The sequence below is a fragment of the Fukomys damarensis genome, unplaced genomic scaffold (assembly GCF_012274545.1).
Source record: "Fukomys damarensis isolate Sample0158 unplaced genomic scaffold, DMR_v1.0_HiC HiC_scaffold_11, whole genome shotgun sequence".
Lineage (NCBI taxonomy): Eukaryota > Metazoa > Chordata > Mammalia > Rodentia > Bathyergidae > Fukomys > Fukomys damarensis.
In genome coordinates this window covers 44,884,499-44,898,929 of record NW_022900923.1, presented here as the reverse complement: position 1 = coordinate 44,898,929, position 14,431 = coordinate 44,884,499, and the positions used below count along the sequence as shown (strand labels likewise).

The following is a 14,431-nucleotide window of genomic DNA, read 5'->3' as shown; positions in this document are numbered from 1 at the left end:
GAATTGCTTTGTGTCTACCCCAATGGTCAAGACCCTAGAGTTCTATACTGTAGAACATCAATAAGACTTTAGTGGACTAAACTGAGAATGAGTAGAACCACGTAGGTGCTGAAAGAAAACTCATGGTAAACTTCCATGAGATACTTAATTTTGAATCTCGGATGCTCTCCAAGACCAAGATGCTGCTAATCTAAACCACAGAAGCTAATTAGATGATAACTTATGGGGTACAGCAGTTGATCTAGGGTCTTTTTTAGGGTATAGTGATTAGATAAAAGACCCAGCCTATTAATTAATTTTTTTTTTTTTGTGACAGGGTCTCACTATGTAGTTGAGACTGACCTGGAACTCACTATGTAGCCAAGGCTGGTCTCAAACTCGCAGCAATCCTCCTGCCTCACCCTCCTGAGTGCTGCAATTACAGGTGTGCACGACCATGCCTGGCTTTGACCCAGCCTATTAAGATCGCCCCTAGGTATTAGCACTAAACTATGTGGCATGCTATAAGGAAGATCCAAATTGTCTGTTGGCAGCTCACTCCCCTCTCATACACCTATGTCTCCCTCATGGCCTGGGTGGTGGTCTGGAGAAGTCTTTAGTCCTTTATCCTCCCTCAAGTGAACATTGGCCTTGGATGTGGTACACTCCTTGAGTCTGCCTTTGCCGCCACTAAAGCTGCTGTCTCCACCAGCTACAGATTGCTGTCCCCAATCCCAGGCTCCAGACTGGCTCGAAGCCTCGGGGGCTTCCCCAAGCAGGAGTCACCGCCACCAGGAACATGAATTCCCTCTTCTCTATGATGGGGCTGTAGATCTAGATTTTCCTAAAATAACAATAAACCTTCCTAGGAGAACTAAAATTGTAAGGAATGCCAGCACCTGTCACCCCCAGGAACACACAGCTGCTGCGCTAAGACCCGCAAGTCAATCACAAGCTTGTGTAGTCCATCCTGAACCCTGGAATCAAAGGCCAAGAAGAGTCACCAACTGCACACGCAGTCTTACTTCATTTTGAACTAGGATGGTCAGTAGCTGAGAGCAAGTTGACCAGTGTCCTGCCCAGAGCTCATCTGCTCCCCAGGCAGCACGTGAGGAAACCCATGACAGAGGAGAACGCGCCTTTGGGAGGGCATCAGGCACACAAAGGGAGGAAGGGCCAACTTGTGACTGGTGGTAACACATCAGTTGCCAAGGACCACAGGCATTCAGGGAACTACTTAAATATCTGATAACAAGAAATCCTTTCCAAGGTCTTGGAGTATCTTGGTTTTTATCTTGCTAAAGTCTGTGAGGCAATGATACAGCTTTTCCGTTACCAAGCCCAACAGTGGTTAGAAATTTGTTACAGCAATTAGTTTGGTTTTGTGACGCTAAAAAAAATTTTCTCTGAACTTTCCATGCCTCAAAAAAAAAAAAGAGAAACTGCTCTACGAACATTAGATGGCAGAGAGGAACTGGCCATGATCTCAGTGAAGCTGGACTCCATGCCAGAGAGCAGGTAGAGTTCCTACCTCCTAGGTTCCCCAAAATAATCAATTCTGCCAGGGATTCTGCACAATAAATAGAGTGGGGATCAGCTTGGAAAAACTATGTATCTAAGTGGCCAGGGGGTGCACACATGAGAGAAAAGATGCAAACCTAAGACCCGTGGCCCCCAGGTGGGCTGGAAGCTCAGGCGGGAATGGGGAGGTCGTGCAGTCTGTAAGCTGGATCTAGAGCCTCTCCTCTAAGGCTGACGAAGGACAGAAGAAAGTGCTGCCGATGGATGCCCAAAGAGCCCAAGAATTCGTCCTGGAGACAGGCGTGTGAACACTTTAAAATTCTGTATCCCACAGATACCCTGCATTGAACTTCACCCAAAATCTCTGTAATTACAGAGTTTGAACCTCAGGACACCAGCAGGAATACAGCCACCTTCAAGAAAGAAACCTTTGGCTGGGGATTTAGCACAGTGTCGCCTCATCTGCCTCAAAAGCACAAAGCCCTGAGTTCAATCCCTGGTATATATATATAAAAAAAGAAAAAACAAATAAACCTCAGCCATGATAATTCTACATAGATTGTGAAGAAAATTCTAAGCAGTCTGACTGGGGCAGTCAGTGACCCCAAAGCCCTGCAGCCATTCGCCCGGGGACAGGTGAGCCTGTGGCCCAGGTTCCTGGAAACAGGAGCTGCAGGATGCCCAGGCCAGGGGCCTCTGCTTGGTGTGGAGGGGCTCCCCGAAGAGGCCACCAGACAGGAGGATTGTCACGGTCTGTCATTGCCCAGAGGCGCACTGAGGGTGAGGAGGACGACCCAAGGATGGAGGCCATCCAACAGACAGGCCAAGGAGATGACCCTTGGAGCCTGGCCGTGGGGGGGGCAGGGGAGAACAAAATCATCAAGCAGAACCCACAACAGCCGCCTCACCGCAGCGACAAGGCCTCTCCACTCTTCTTCCTGCACCCAGGCAGCGTGCCGAGCCCCTGGTAAGGCTTGCCGCCTGCCTCCCACAGCCAGACTGGAAGGAATGCTGTGAGGGGAGGGCAGCAGAGCCCAGTTTAGGAGGGGCTTGTGGAGAAGAAATGGATCTGCCTGCAGGATCTGGATCCTTCCCAGCCCCGTGTAGCTGGTGTGGTTTATCCCCTCCACCTGCCTGTCCACGGTTCTGAATGTTTTCCATCAGGCCCCTCCCATCTGGGCCCAGAGGGTGTGAGCTTCAAGTCTCCTGTTCCTTGCCTGCAACAGCCTGGCCTGCCCCTGGGAGGAGGAGCACCGGGGAGCATGGTGGCCTTGGAGTAGAAAGGAGGTCAACTTCACAGGAGAAAAAGGAAGAGAAGGAAACAGGGGCTGTAAACTGTACAATTCACCCAGGGGCCAGTCTTCCCTTGGGCCCAACATGCAAGACCCTGGGGCAGTGCCTCAGGTGGGCTGGGAGTTCTGGTCGACCGCGTCACCTCCCATCGTGGCTCTCACACCCCTGTTCCCGGTCTGAGCCCCATGCGATGCTTCTAGGTGCTGCTTGTGGGGCAAGAAGAGCTCTCTGTCCTCTCTCAGCTGCACACAGCCTGCGCTGCCTGGCAGGCCCAGCCTCTGGGCTGCTCTGATCTCCATAGACGCACACGCCACACGTGCAAGCATCACACCCCACACACTTCACACACTCATACACCACAAAGTCCACGCTGAGGCCTGCGGACTCACAGCCACACTTCGTGCACTGCACACTGCATCCTCACCGCAGCCATGCGCGGCACATTCGCTCGCTCCTACTCTCTCTGTCCCCTGGGTCCGCAGGGCAATCCCAGCTTGCAGCAAGCAGAGGATGGCAGAGCCCAGCTGTGGAACAGCTGCAGGAGCCTCTCTGTAGGGAGCGAGCAGATGCCAGCCAGAGCCCCCACAGGCGCTAACCCGGGCCCACGCTCCCCCCACGCCCTGGCCCGCCTGCTGTGGAGGGCATCGTGGGGACAGCTGTGAGTCGAGCCAAGCAGACCCAGCTGGGGAGGGCGGGGCAGGCAGCCGCCCTCACACACGCTTCCCTGCACCTGCTCTGGGGCACACACGCCTTCCACTGCGGAAGTTGTTCTGTGCTTTGGGGAGCATGTGACATATCTAGTGTGTGGGGGTGAGGGGAACTGGGGTGCACACACCCACCCAGGAGCCGGGAAGCTCTGGCAGCCAGCCCCGCCTGGGACGGTGTGGGAATGGCCCACGTCCTCAGGGGCACAGCCGGCAGCAGCACATGGAGATGGGCCCCTGAGAGCCAAAGTCTAACCTGAAACAGCCAGGAGGAAGCGGGGAGCCCTCTGTGGAGGAAAGCCCAGCCTGTGGCAGTTTTCAGGGCTCACGCGGCACCTCCACATCTGTCATTGTGCCAGCGTCACAAAAGGTGGGGAGGACAGCCCCTCAGACTGCCCCATTTAGCAGCGTGAAAACTGCGGCCCAAGGAAGCTTGCAGGAAGCTAGGAAGCACCAAGGAAAGACAGGACTTGAGCTTCTAATCCAGACCTAAAGACTCTCGCTCGGGGTCGCTTCTCCTCCATCATCGGGCCCTTGGGTCCTGCAGGTGGCTCCGCCAGGCTACCGCGAGTTCAAGCAGTGTTACTGTGTGCCTGGTCCCACTCTGCTCCTGGCATTGCCTCTGTGGCCACTGGACCATGCCAGAGGACCACACCTTACCGAGGCAGCTGATGGTCCCAGCACTGGTGAGCTGTCAGGAAGACCCAGGAACCACGCTGGGCTGCAGGGAAGGCAGGCAGTCATCCAGTCCTGCCTTCATTTAATTTCCGAATAAAGGAACCAAGGCTCAGAGGGAAGTAGTGAGTGCCCACAATCCATGGTCAGCATCATGACGTAGAAGGCGCTCAGAAGTACTAGTCAAGTGGTTAATGGCGACCAGTAGGACCATAACCAGCATCTTTGGACTTTAGGTCCAAGCTCTGTCCACACAGCTTTCCTCTGATGGGGTGAATGGGTTAGAAGGCTCCTTTGCTCTGTAGACAGGAATAAAGTAAGTGATTCGAGCTCAGGGCTCCACTACTATGCACAAATCACCAAAGGCCCCTGGAAGACAAGCACCAAGGAAGGAAATATCAGGCCTGTGGCTGCCTAGAGGCCCCTGAGATCTGCCCACCCATTCTTGTGCAGTACAAAGTGTTTTCTCAGCTGACTTCCCTTGCGGTCTGCTGATGTTTTCTTTTTTAGACTAAGACAAGTTAACAAACAACACAAGTGATCATTTCCTCATTTTGAAGCTTTCACCCCTGAAGGGGGCCAGCATCACCTTCAAGGTCCTGATTGTCAACGGCTCCTGAGTGAGCACCGGGTCTCTGACCCCATCAGGGCCTTCTGGACAGGACCTCGCTCTAGAAGGGAACATGGACCTCTGGCTTTGGTGGCTTTACTTCCTGCCAGGTAAGTGCCACAGGGGAAGCACCTCAGACCTCATGCAAGGTTCCGGTCAGCCACAAGAGTCAATTGAGCCTCTCCAGCTTAGATTTTTCTGGGCAGATTTAGTTGCAAACTAGTACGTAGGGCCACACAAGGATGGAGGCCATGTGGTGGGGGGCTGCTAGTGCACCTCTTTCCACTCCACCCTCTTCTGTTCGCTTCGGTGTTAACCCATGAAGGCTGAAGGAGACACCTTTGCTGGGCAAGCTCAACTATGAATATGGGATCTCGAAGCTGTTCTTTCTTCTGACCTCTGTTTTCTTTAGCTCTTTTCTACTCTTGAATTTCCAGCTTTCACCTCCAAATGAAGATTATTCTAATCCATTCAACATCCCTATTTCCAGAGTTCCATACCTCAGTTAACAGCTACATCCTGCACACCCCACTTGAGTATCCAGCAGGATCTGTAATGCAGTGTGCCTAGTGCCTTACCTCAAGCTCCTCACTGCTCCCCATCCAAGCCAGCGATTCCAGCTGTCACAGCATCAGAACATCTCCCACCAGGTGCCAGCATGGCTCTCCCACCTCTTCTCTTTATCCCCACCCAGGCTTTGGTCCAATCAATGGCCAATTCATGTGGCTGCTAGATCCGCATTTACCAGGATGAGAAACAGTAGCAGTCTCAATCCATTAGGGTGGTAGCAGAGGGAGAGCCAAGGAAAAGAACACACAATCACCACTCAACTCTCCTTTCCTCTTCATCCAACTCGGCCTGCATGCAGTGCCAGATAACCCTCCTACAACTTTACTCTAATAGTAATAATATTGTCCCTTCTCAAAACCTTAATGGCCCCCATGCCTACTGAGTTGAATATATCCTCCTCCTTGTGCTGAGCTTACCACGCTCCCTGCACTTTCTTCTGGCAAATAGGACTCTCCTTGAACATACACTGCACATTCCTGCCACCTTGCCCCGGCTCAAGCTATTCTTTCTGCCGGGAACAGCTTTTCCACTCACCTTTACCCTTTACAGGATCCTCAACGTCTGTCTCTCGAACTCCACATCCTTCCCATAGACTTTCGCGAGCCCCTCTCCTCAACCCTTGTCACCAATCCCATTGATAGTGTGGCCCGGTCTATGTTTATCTTATTTGGTAGATTAAATGATATGATCCTTAATGTCAAAAAGGCTTCCTATCATATTTGATTTCTTTGTGATGTTTTGAAAATGGCAGAAACTCAAAGGCTTGCTGTGTTGAAGATCAAAAAGGCTTAAAAGCCCAAAGGAATGGATTCTTAATGCAATGCCAGGTCCTCGAAGAGGCAGTGGGACACCTGTGTGTCCAATAGACGGTTAGCTGAACTTAGGTCTGAGGAGGAAGAGTGTTTGGGCGGAAGTAGAGGTGTTAGGGCACCTGAAGGTTACCACCTTGGTCTGCCCAGCTCAGCACCACCATGCTAGCCATCCTTCTCCATGCCCAGCCCTGCAGGGAGAGGAGCAGCTGGCTCAGGGTGCCCATGGCCCTCTTCTAGAACTGGAATTCTCTCTGCAAGTGACCTCAGCCCCCTTGGTGATGGAGCGGGCTTCTGTCCTGAGCCCTAAGGAAGTGGCTACTGGGCAGGAGGCAGGGCGGGGGAGGCCGCACCCGAGGGCTGGGGATCTGCTCACCAGGGCTTGGGGATGGGCAGGAGGAGAGGGTGTAAAATGGAAGATGAGCCAGAGGCCAGGGCAGGAGACTTGGGCCAATTTCCCCTTGTGCAGCCACACTTTAAAGTGGACATTTGAGGAATGTGTGGCTTTGTCAGGATAGGGGAATATAAAACATTTATCCAGCAGTTGATTAGTTTGATTTATAACTTTGTAGTTTTTATAAACACATGATATTTGGCTTTTATATGTAACTCCAGGTCCTGCCAATGTTGGGTGCCCAGTGTGTGTGGCACACATTGTAGCCTTCTGTAGGTTGGAAAGGTCCTGCCCTAAGGCAGGACACAGTCACAGGGTGTGGGCTTGAACCGTTTTAACTTAACCCTTAATAGCAATAATACACACACCTGGTGTTGTGATCCAACACATGCACACACAAACACACCCACTAAAATTTATTCTTGACTCCTTGGTATGAGCATAAGTATTTTTAAAGAGTTTCTTTTGGGGGAGAGGTCTTTTCTCCCCATTTTTCTTTTTTGGTACTGGGAATTGAACCCAGGCCCTTACACTTGCTGGGCAGGCACTGCACTGCTGAGCTGTATCCCCAGCCCTGCAAGGATAAATCTCAAGTTGGACAGGTGACAGTACGTTTTCTGAAATGGAAAGGGTGTGTGAGACAACAGGTCTGGGAAGAGAAACCATTTGCCTATGGTGAGTTTGCTGCCACCTTAGATATTTCAGGTGGAGCCCAAGTAGAGATGTCAGAGGGGTGAGTCTGCAGCTCAGAGGTGAAAACAAGCCTGGAAATAAATGAACATTCAGGTGCCATCTGTGAGGAGAAAGGAGCCACAAGAGGACAGGCTAAGAACAGACGCAGGAAGCAGGCACAGCACCAGCACAGAGATGGCGGAGCAGAGGGGAGGGTGGAAAGGCAGGGTCTGGTGTCAGAAGGGCCACGGGGACAGTGGCTCAGCTGGTGAGGGGACGGAGGCATGAGATGAAGGGAAACAAATGACCCCAAAGGACAGCATGGTGACCTTGGGAAGAAAGGCTCAGTGGAATCTCCAGGGAAGATCCTGTCAGGAGGAGGAGGACTTGGAGGCGAGGAAGCGAATTAGACCGAGTGACTGTGGGGACGCATTTGAGAAGGAGAATGGCACAGTGAGGCAGCGCGTGTCGGGAGGCACAGGTTAGAGGCGGGGTGGGAGATCCCGTCAGGCTTATGGACAGGAGAAGCCTGGCTGGCCGTAGGCAGAGTGAAGCGATCACTGCACACAGGAGTTGCGAGGTAGGAGACAGCACGGGCTGCTGGTCCAGGCGGAGGACCAGCCTGTGAGAAGAGGCCGGAATGAGGGCAGGCAGCCGGCTGTGCACACCCGGGAAGGGAGAGGCCAAGAGGGATGATTCTCATGCTTTTAAAAAGATCTGAAAAATCCCACCGCCCCTCTGACAAACAGAAATGCCAAGCCAGCACACCTCTTCTCAACATTCAAATCCTGAAAAATACAGTGAATGCTCACATTTAAATATTTATTATAGTAAAAGGCACATTGCCTTAATTACCCAAAACACTCCCCACACTGCAAACACACTCGTCCAGTCTTCTTGCCGCTTTCTGAAGCAGTTCTGGAAGTGCTCTTTCCTGAGTGTCTTTTCATGGTGGCCTCGATGTCCTGGATCGATTCAAAATATTTACAGCCATTTTTATCGAGTAAAAACATTATGCTGTGTCCTCACCCACTATATTCAGCGGATTTGGCCCTGTGCAACTTCTGGCTCTTCCCCAAAGTCAAAACGACCACGAAAGGGAAAGGCGTTTAACTGATTCAGCACAGAGGCAGCCTCAGCAGCACGCAAGAGGACTCCCAGAACTGCTTCAGAAAGTGGCAGAGCAATGAGGGGGGTATGGGGGGCTACGGGTCTCTTACTGTGATACATCTTTCAAAACTTTTAAGTATCACCATATTTTTATCACAACTTGTACATCCAATTATATATTAAGTGACTGTTTAAGCCAGTATGTCCTCCCCCCTACCATTACCATTAAAAACCTAGCACCAATTCAGAGATCAGTGCCACTTTCTAAAGTATTAACATTAAGCAGGTTAGCTCCTTGGAATGCTTTCTGCTGCTTTCCCATGCAGTTATACAGCCCAGGGGTGCAGAAATGCAAGGGTCCCTGGGGCATTCGCTGCAAACGCAGATTCCCAGGCCCAGCCTAGACAGTGGCAAGACCAAGGCCAGGGTAGGGCCAGGCCCTCTGTACTTAGTGAGCTCCTCAGAAGACGCCTGTGTGCACTGCACCACTTTAGAATTCCAAACCAGATGGATCATAGCTACTTTGCTCTGTTTGGGAAATCTGCCTTTCTAAGTCCTCCGTAAAGCTTAGAGGCGAGCCAGTTACTGTCCCCGGGGTCTGGTCATTGCCACAGAGCTGACTGTGGCCTCTGCTCAGCCCAGGCTCGGTGTGCAGCTGGGCTTGGGCTCCGAACGCCTGTTGTGTGTGCAGCGAGGATCCGGGTGTGTGAGTCCGGAGTTCACCAGATGCCCAGGCCTCAGCAGGACGGGGCAACTGCACGTGACTGCCCAGGCAGTGACCCCTCCTCTGCTCTCTTGCCCTCGGGGAAGCAGATTCACCCCCCAGCCCTCCTGGTGGCTTAGCGTCCTTCAAAGTGCCCACACACCTGCTCCCTTGCCCTCAGCCGGCTGCCCACACAGGTGCGGGCTGTCTGGCGCTCAGGGGGTTCCCCCGCCCCTGCGGGTCCGTGTCCTTCGGTGGGACTTTGTGGACAGGTCACCCTCTGTTGCCTCCTCTGGCGTGCGGAGGGGCCGAGGGGCTCTGTTTCCGGGTACTTAAGGGAGCCCTAGGTTTCGCACGAGAGCGCTTCCCCTCCCTGGCTGGGCCTGATGACGCCTCAACATGAGCAGCCCTTTTGGGTCACACCTGCTCCTGTGGAGGCTTCTTTCTGGCTCCGCGCTGCCCCCCCCCAGCCCTCCTCTGTGCCCCATGAGTATTCCCACGTCGTCTCCCCGACTGTCTGACCGAGCCCCTGGGCCCCCCATGCTGTCCCTCTCACTTGGCCTGAACCCGTTGGAGGCCATGGACCCTCGGGCGTCTGTAGACCTCCCTGCGCGCGTGCGCAGCTTCTCTCGCATCCTGGCCTTCGCGGCAAGGACAGCTCTCGCCGTCTGGAAGACGCCCTTCTGCCCCACCCCGGCCCTCCAGCTTCACCCAACACACACGCGCGCACACACACTCTACCCTGTGCACTCTCTTCCTAGACACAGGCAGCCACTTAGGGAACCCACCCCGCTGACACCCGGCCACCCGGTCCCTCCCCTTTCCCGCAGCTGGCTGAGCTGACTCCACTGGCCTTCTCTCTCTCACCCAGGACCTCAGCGTTTGGATGTCGAGGGTCTGCAGCCCCCATCCGGTATCGCTCCCAATGCACGTGCAGCGTTCACGCCCACACACGTGTGCACCCACACTCACACACACCCTTGCTTTGCCTCCTGACCTCTCTCCCTCTGGACAAGCGTCATCCCCTCAGCCCCATGCCTCTCCTTCCGGTCACAGCTGGGGCGCCACTCCCTAGGCGACACCGTCCCCACCACAGCAGCGGGCCCCTGCCTGCTTTCCCCACGGGACCGCGCTCTCTCTGTCCTGGGACTCATTACCCGCTGCACCGTGCTGGCTGCCTGTGGGTATCTGTCGCTCAGCTATTCCCTCTGTGCAGGAGGAGGACAGGAAGCACTCCGGAAATGCTTGCTGAGAGATGGAACACACAGGGCTTTTGGGGTGCATGGCTGGCTGGGTGGTTCTGAGCCAAACAAAGCAGAGGGGCGCGTGTGCTGCAGCAGAGCCCTGCTGGGCCTCTAAGACAAAAAGTCGCTGGGCCCTGCGTCCTTTGGGGACACCGAGGGCATCGCTTCTCTAAAGGGTGCTGTTTTCTCGGGGGTGGAGTCTGGTCTTTGAGGGTTGAGGTTAGGTTCTGAGGCTGCGATGAGGGCTTAGCGTGGAGGCACAGCGCTGGGGTGGGCACAGAACTGGCCGAGGCAATGGCTGGGGCTGAGGATGTGGGCAGGCGTTGCCATGGGGCGAGGCTCAGGGTTGACAGAGGCTCTTTTGATGGCAAGGACGGGGCTCCCTCTCTCTGCAGTGTCCAGGGCACTGAAGATCCTTCCGGAAGTGGAGCTGCAGGGAGTGCTGGGCGGATCCGTGGTCATCGAGTGCCCACTTCAGGGAGATACCCAAGTGCGGATGTACCTGTGCCGGCAGATGGCAAACCCCAAGACGTGCACTACTGTGGTGTCCAGCTACTTCGTCAAGGAGGGGTACAAGCACCGAGTCACCCTGATGCCGTGTTCAGATAGGAACCTGTTCCTGGTGGAGCTGATGGGCCTGACCGAGAGTGACAGTGGGGTCTATGCCTGCGGACTGGGCAGGAGCACAGACCAAGGCAAGACTCTGAAGGTCACCTTGAGTGTCCACAACGGTAAGTCCCCCAGCTGCTCAGACTGCTGGAAAGATGTCTCCGTTCAGGAGAAAGATGACCCCCCAACCTTGGACACCCCAGTGCACTGGCTGTATTAGCAAATCCAGTAATAACTGGTGAGGCTGAGCTCCTGGCCCATGGAACTTCCGACTCAGCAGAACAAGGGATAGGATGGGCGCTGTACCAGCTCAGGGGACAAGGGAGAGGTGCAGTAGCTTGTGCAGTGGCTCAGAGATGGGGGAACCTGGAAGCAAATGATACAATTATCATGTCATGAGAATCCCCAGGGATGAGCATACACAGAAGACCCTGAACAATCAGGCTGCGTTTGTGGGCCAGATTTGTCACTGTGTGGTCCGGTCCTTCATACCTCTTCAGCCCTGCCGCTCTCCTCTTTCCATTGACTCCCTGCTCCCATGCTACACCGAGCCGACAGCCCCCGCCTGTAGCTGCTAATACCTTGGCAGGGAGTGTTGGCGGGGCTGGCCTGGGGGAGTTTCCTTCGGGAGAAGCCCCACACCCGGCTCCTGTTCTGCCCCTCTCCGTGTGCCCCTCCTGCCCCCCTGCTCACCCCTCACAGCCATTCACCCTCGTGGGGTCACCTTCGATTTTCACCAAATCCCCAGTGACGTCCAGTTTACTTCTCTTGCTTCCAGTAGAGTATGAGCCATTCTGGGAAGAGGATCCAATGGCTGAGCCTCAGGACTGGTTTCATAAGGCTCTGCCGCAGATGCCGGGTTGGCTTCAGATGGCGGCACATGACAGGCCTTCCAATTTCATATCCAAAGGTCAGTGCGCCAAAGAAGGGGAGGAGAGGTGGGGGAGGCGCTGTGGGATTGTGGAAGTGCAGGGCTGTGTTTCCAGCTCACAGAGTAGCTGGCAGAGCAGAACTGCGTCTCAGGTGTGTATTTCCACAGCATAGTGAGGGGACCTCCCTCAGGTCGGCCTTCCATGTCCTACAGTCCCAACAGCAGCCCTAGTTGTAGAACTTGCACACATCAGCACCAGGCGGCGCCACAGGCAACAAAGTTGAGGTTCCATTCACAAAATCGAGCTCTTTTTATGCATGAATGGCTGCTGAAACCAAGTCTGGGCCTGCGCTTCCCAGCTGCAGGTCATCATGCCTCCTGCTACAGGGCTGTCTTCTCCAGCAGTTAACAACTGTACTGTACCATACAAGCTGAATGATTATCACACCAACAATTTTACATTCAGGTATCATTTTCCAGTCTCGTGCATTTTGACCGGCAGCATTTCTCTTGTATCTCACACAGACCTTACGAAGTAGGTGCATTAACTTAGCGTTGCTAGGATAGGGGACCCTGCTGGGTGCCACTGAGTACAGAGCAGCCACGGTGCGACTGACAGGTGTGAGACGGGGTGAGCGGGTGGGCACACGGATGCAGCACATGACAGAGCTGTGAAGGTTTCTCCACCTGCTCGGGCCACAGTAATCTCTGTGCCTTCCCAGAGCAAGCCGCCCTCCTCGAAGCCGGTGCACATGAAACTACCTGGGCACCAGTGGAGGGCTGTGGGGGCATTTCAGACCACAAGGCCTGCAAACATGCAGCGCAGGCCACACAGAAGAGGTCACCGAGGAAAGAGACGGTGGCCAGTCCTGCTGGACACTGCCTATGGGGCGCTACTTCCTCCTGCCATCTTCTGCAGATGCTGCAGCTCAAAGGACAGAGGCCCCTCTGGCCCTGCGCTCCACCGCCCTTGTGCCCACAGCCCACCGATCTCAGACTCCCAGAGCTTCTTCGGCGGCAGCCTCCATGCCACCAACCCCTCTGCCCTCCAGAGAGGCCTCAAAGACCTCGGTTCAGGAGGGGGTGCTCGGGCCCCAGGAGGCCAGTTACAAGCACCACACCTGGCTGCACGGGCAAAGGTAAGAGCCTCCACCCCCCTGGCCAGCGAGAGCCCAGCAGAGCAGGCTGGAATCCAGAGGTGGCAGAGCCCACTACTGGGGCCTTCTGGGCTTTGTCTCCAGAGTCAGGTGTGAAATACACCAGGCACTTAATCCATCAATCTCTCTATAAGAACACACCACCTGTCTACGTTCCCACATCAACCTTGCAGAAAGAAGTGAAAGTGAAGCCTGTCACTCAGATTCATTCAAATCGGTTTTGATGGAAAAGAACTAAATGAGTGAAATTGTCGAAATTATTACACAGGTGACGGACAGTATTGCTGCTGACCGCCCTTGGCCAGAGGGGGCGCCGTCCCGGAAGTCCAGCAGTAGACCACTAGGTGGCAGCATTATAGCCGATGCCAAAACCCCTATCAATCGGAATTGTTTTTGCTTAAGTAAACACAAATACAGTAATGTAGGTCAAGGAGGAAAGGGACCTCCACCATCATTTGGGTTCCGGAAATTGGGAAGCCGAGGCCATGAGAGCTAAGTTGTTCAGAAAGAACCAGGACACTGATTTCTAGTTTGGTAAATCACATCAACCCAGCACAGACAAAGAAATTTAACCAACATTTTCTCAGTCTCAACTATGTGCCAGGCAGTGTGCTATGTCCGTAAGGTGTTAAAATGATTGAAATATGTGATATCTGGGTCTTACTAGTACAAGTCCGTGATGAGGCTTGTAATGGACATGAACACAAGCATTGGGAACACAGCGCTAAAAAAAAAGTGGATTCTAGCTTAGCCTGATTGCAGAAAACAGGACTTGGGCGCTATTCCGCTCAGAAAGTAAAGTCCCAGTATGTAGAGGATATGGAGCAAGGCCTCCTATGCATTTGGGGGCATAGACCACACTTCCACCCTTCTAAGAAACTAGCTCATTTACTCTCTGCAAAAGTCATGAGTGGGCCACGGTGCGGACTGTCAGGAGGGGTTCTGAACCTGCTAATTTGCCGGACACATTCAGTCCTTCAGACCCACTGATTTCCTCCTTCTAACAGCTCTGAGATAGGATTTACTATCCCCACTTATGGGGAAAGAAGTTAGACTTGTTAGAGATCACTGTGGCGGTAAAGAGCAGAACCTCATGTAGACCCGAGTTTCCTGACCCCACAGACAAATCCCCTTGGAGTGCGTGGGGAGAGTTCTGACAAAGGGACAAATCTGGAGCTCACCTGCCTGAGAGGAGAACTGTCCTCCTTCTTACCTTTTTCCCGTTTCTCCTTTTCCTTACCTCCTCAGGGCATCCAGCTCTGGCTCCGCGGCAGGGAGGGAGGACCTGGGGTTCCACATCCTGATTCCCAGTGCCCTGGGCCTTCTGCTGCTGGCCCTCCTGGGGCTGGTGCTGAGACGGGCGGTTCAGCGGAGGCGCGGTGAGCAGAGGCCCTGGACGGGACAAGGAGACCAGCCGCACTCCAGGGCCAGCCCGGGATGCGGGGGCCCAGCTCTGGGTGCAGGGGGCCCATCCCAGGGTGGAGGGGTCCCTGCCCGGACTCCAGGGCCC

General features: G+C 54.1%; 1 protein-coding gene across 1 annotated transcript in view; it reads left to right on the top strand.

Annotated features, from left to right (window-relative positions):
* Positions 1-4,736: 4,736 nt before the first annotated feature.
* The window catches only part of Fcmr (Fc fragment of IgM receptor), a 12,497-nt gene continuing 2,802 nt past the window's right edge, over positions 4,737-14,431 (top strand). The window contains exons 1-5 of the mRNA XM_010613218.2: positions 4,737-4,892; positions 10,680-11,015; positions 11,675-11,803; positions 12,684-12,903; positions 14,170-14,399. Of these exons, the coding sequence (XP_010611520.1) occupies positions 4,856-4,892; positions 10,680-11,015; positions 11,675-11,803; positions 12,684-12,903; positions 14,170-14,399 (952 nt within the window). The 5' untranslated portion in view covers positions 4,737-4,855. The remainder of the gene's footprint in view (positions 4,893-10,679; positions 11,016-11,674; positions 11,804-12,683; positions 12,904-14,169; positions 14,400-14,431) is intronic.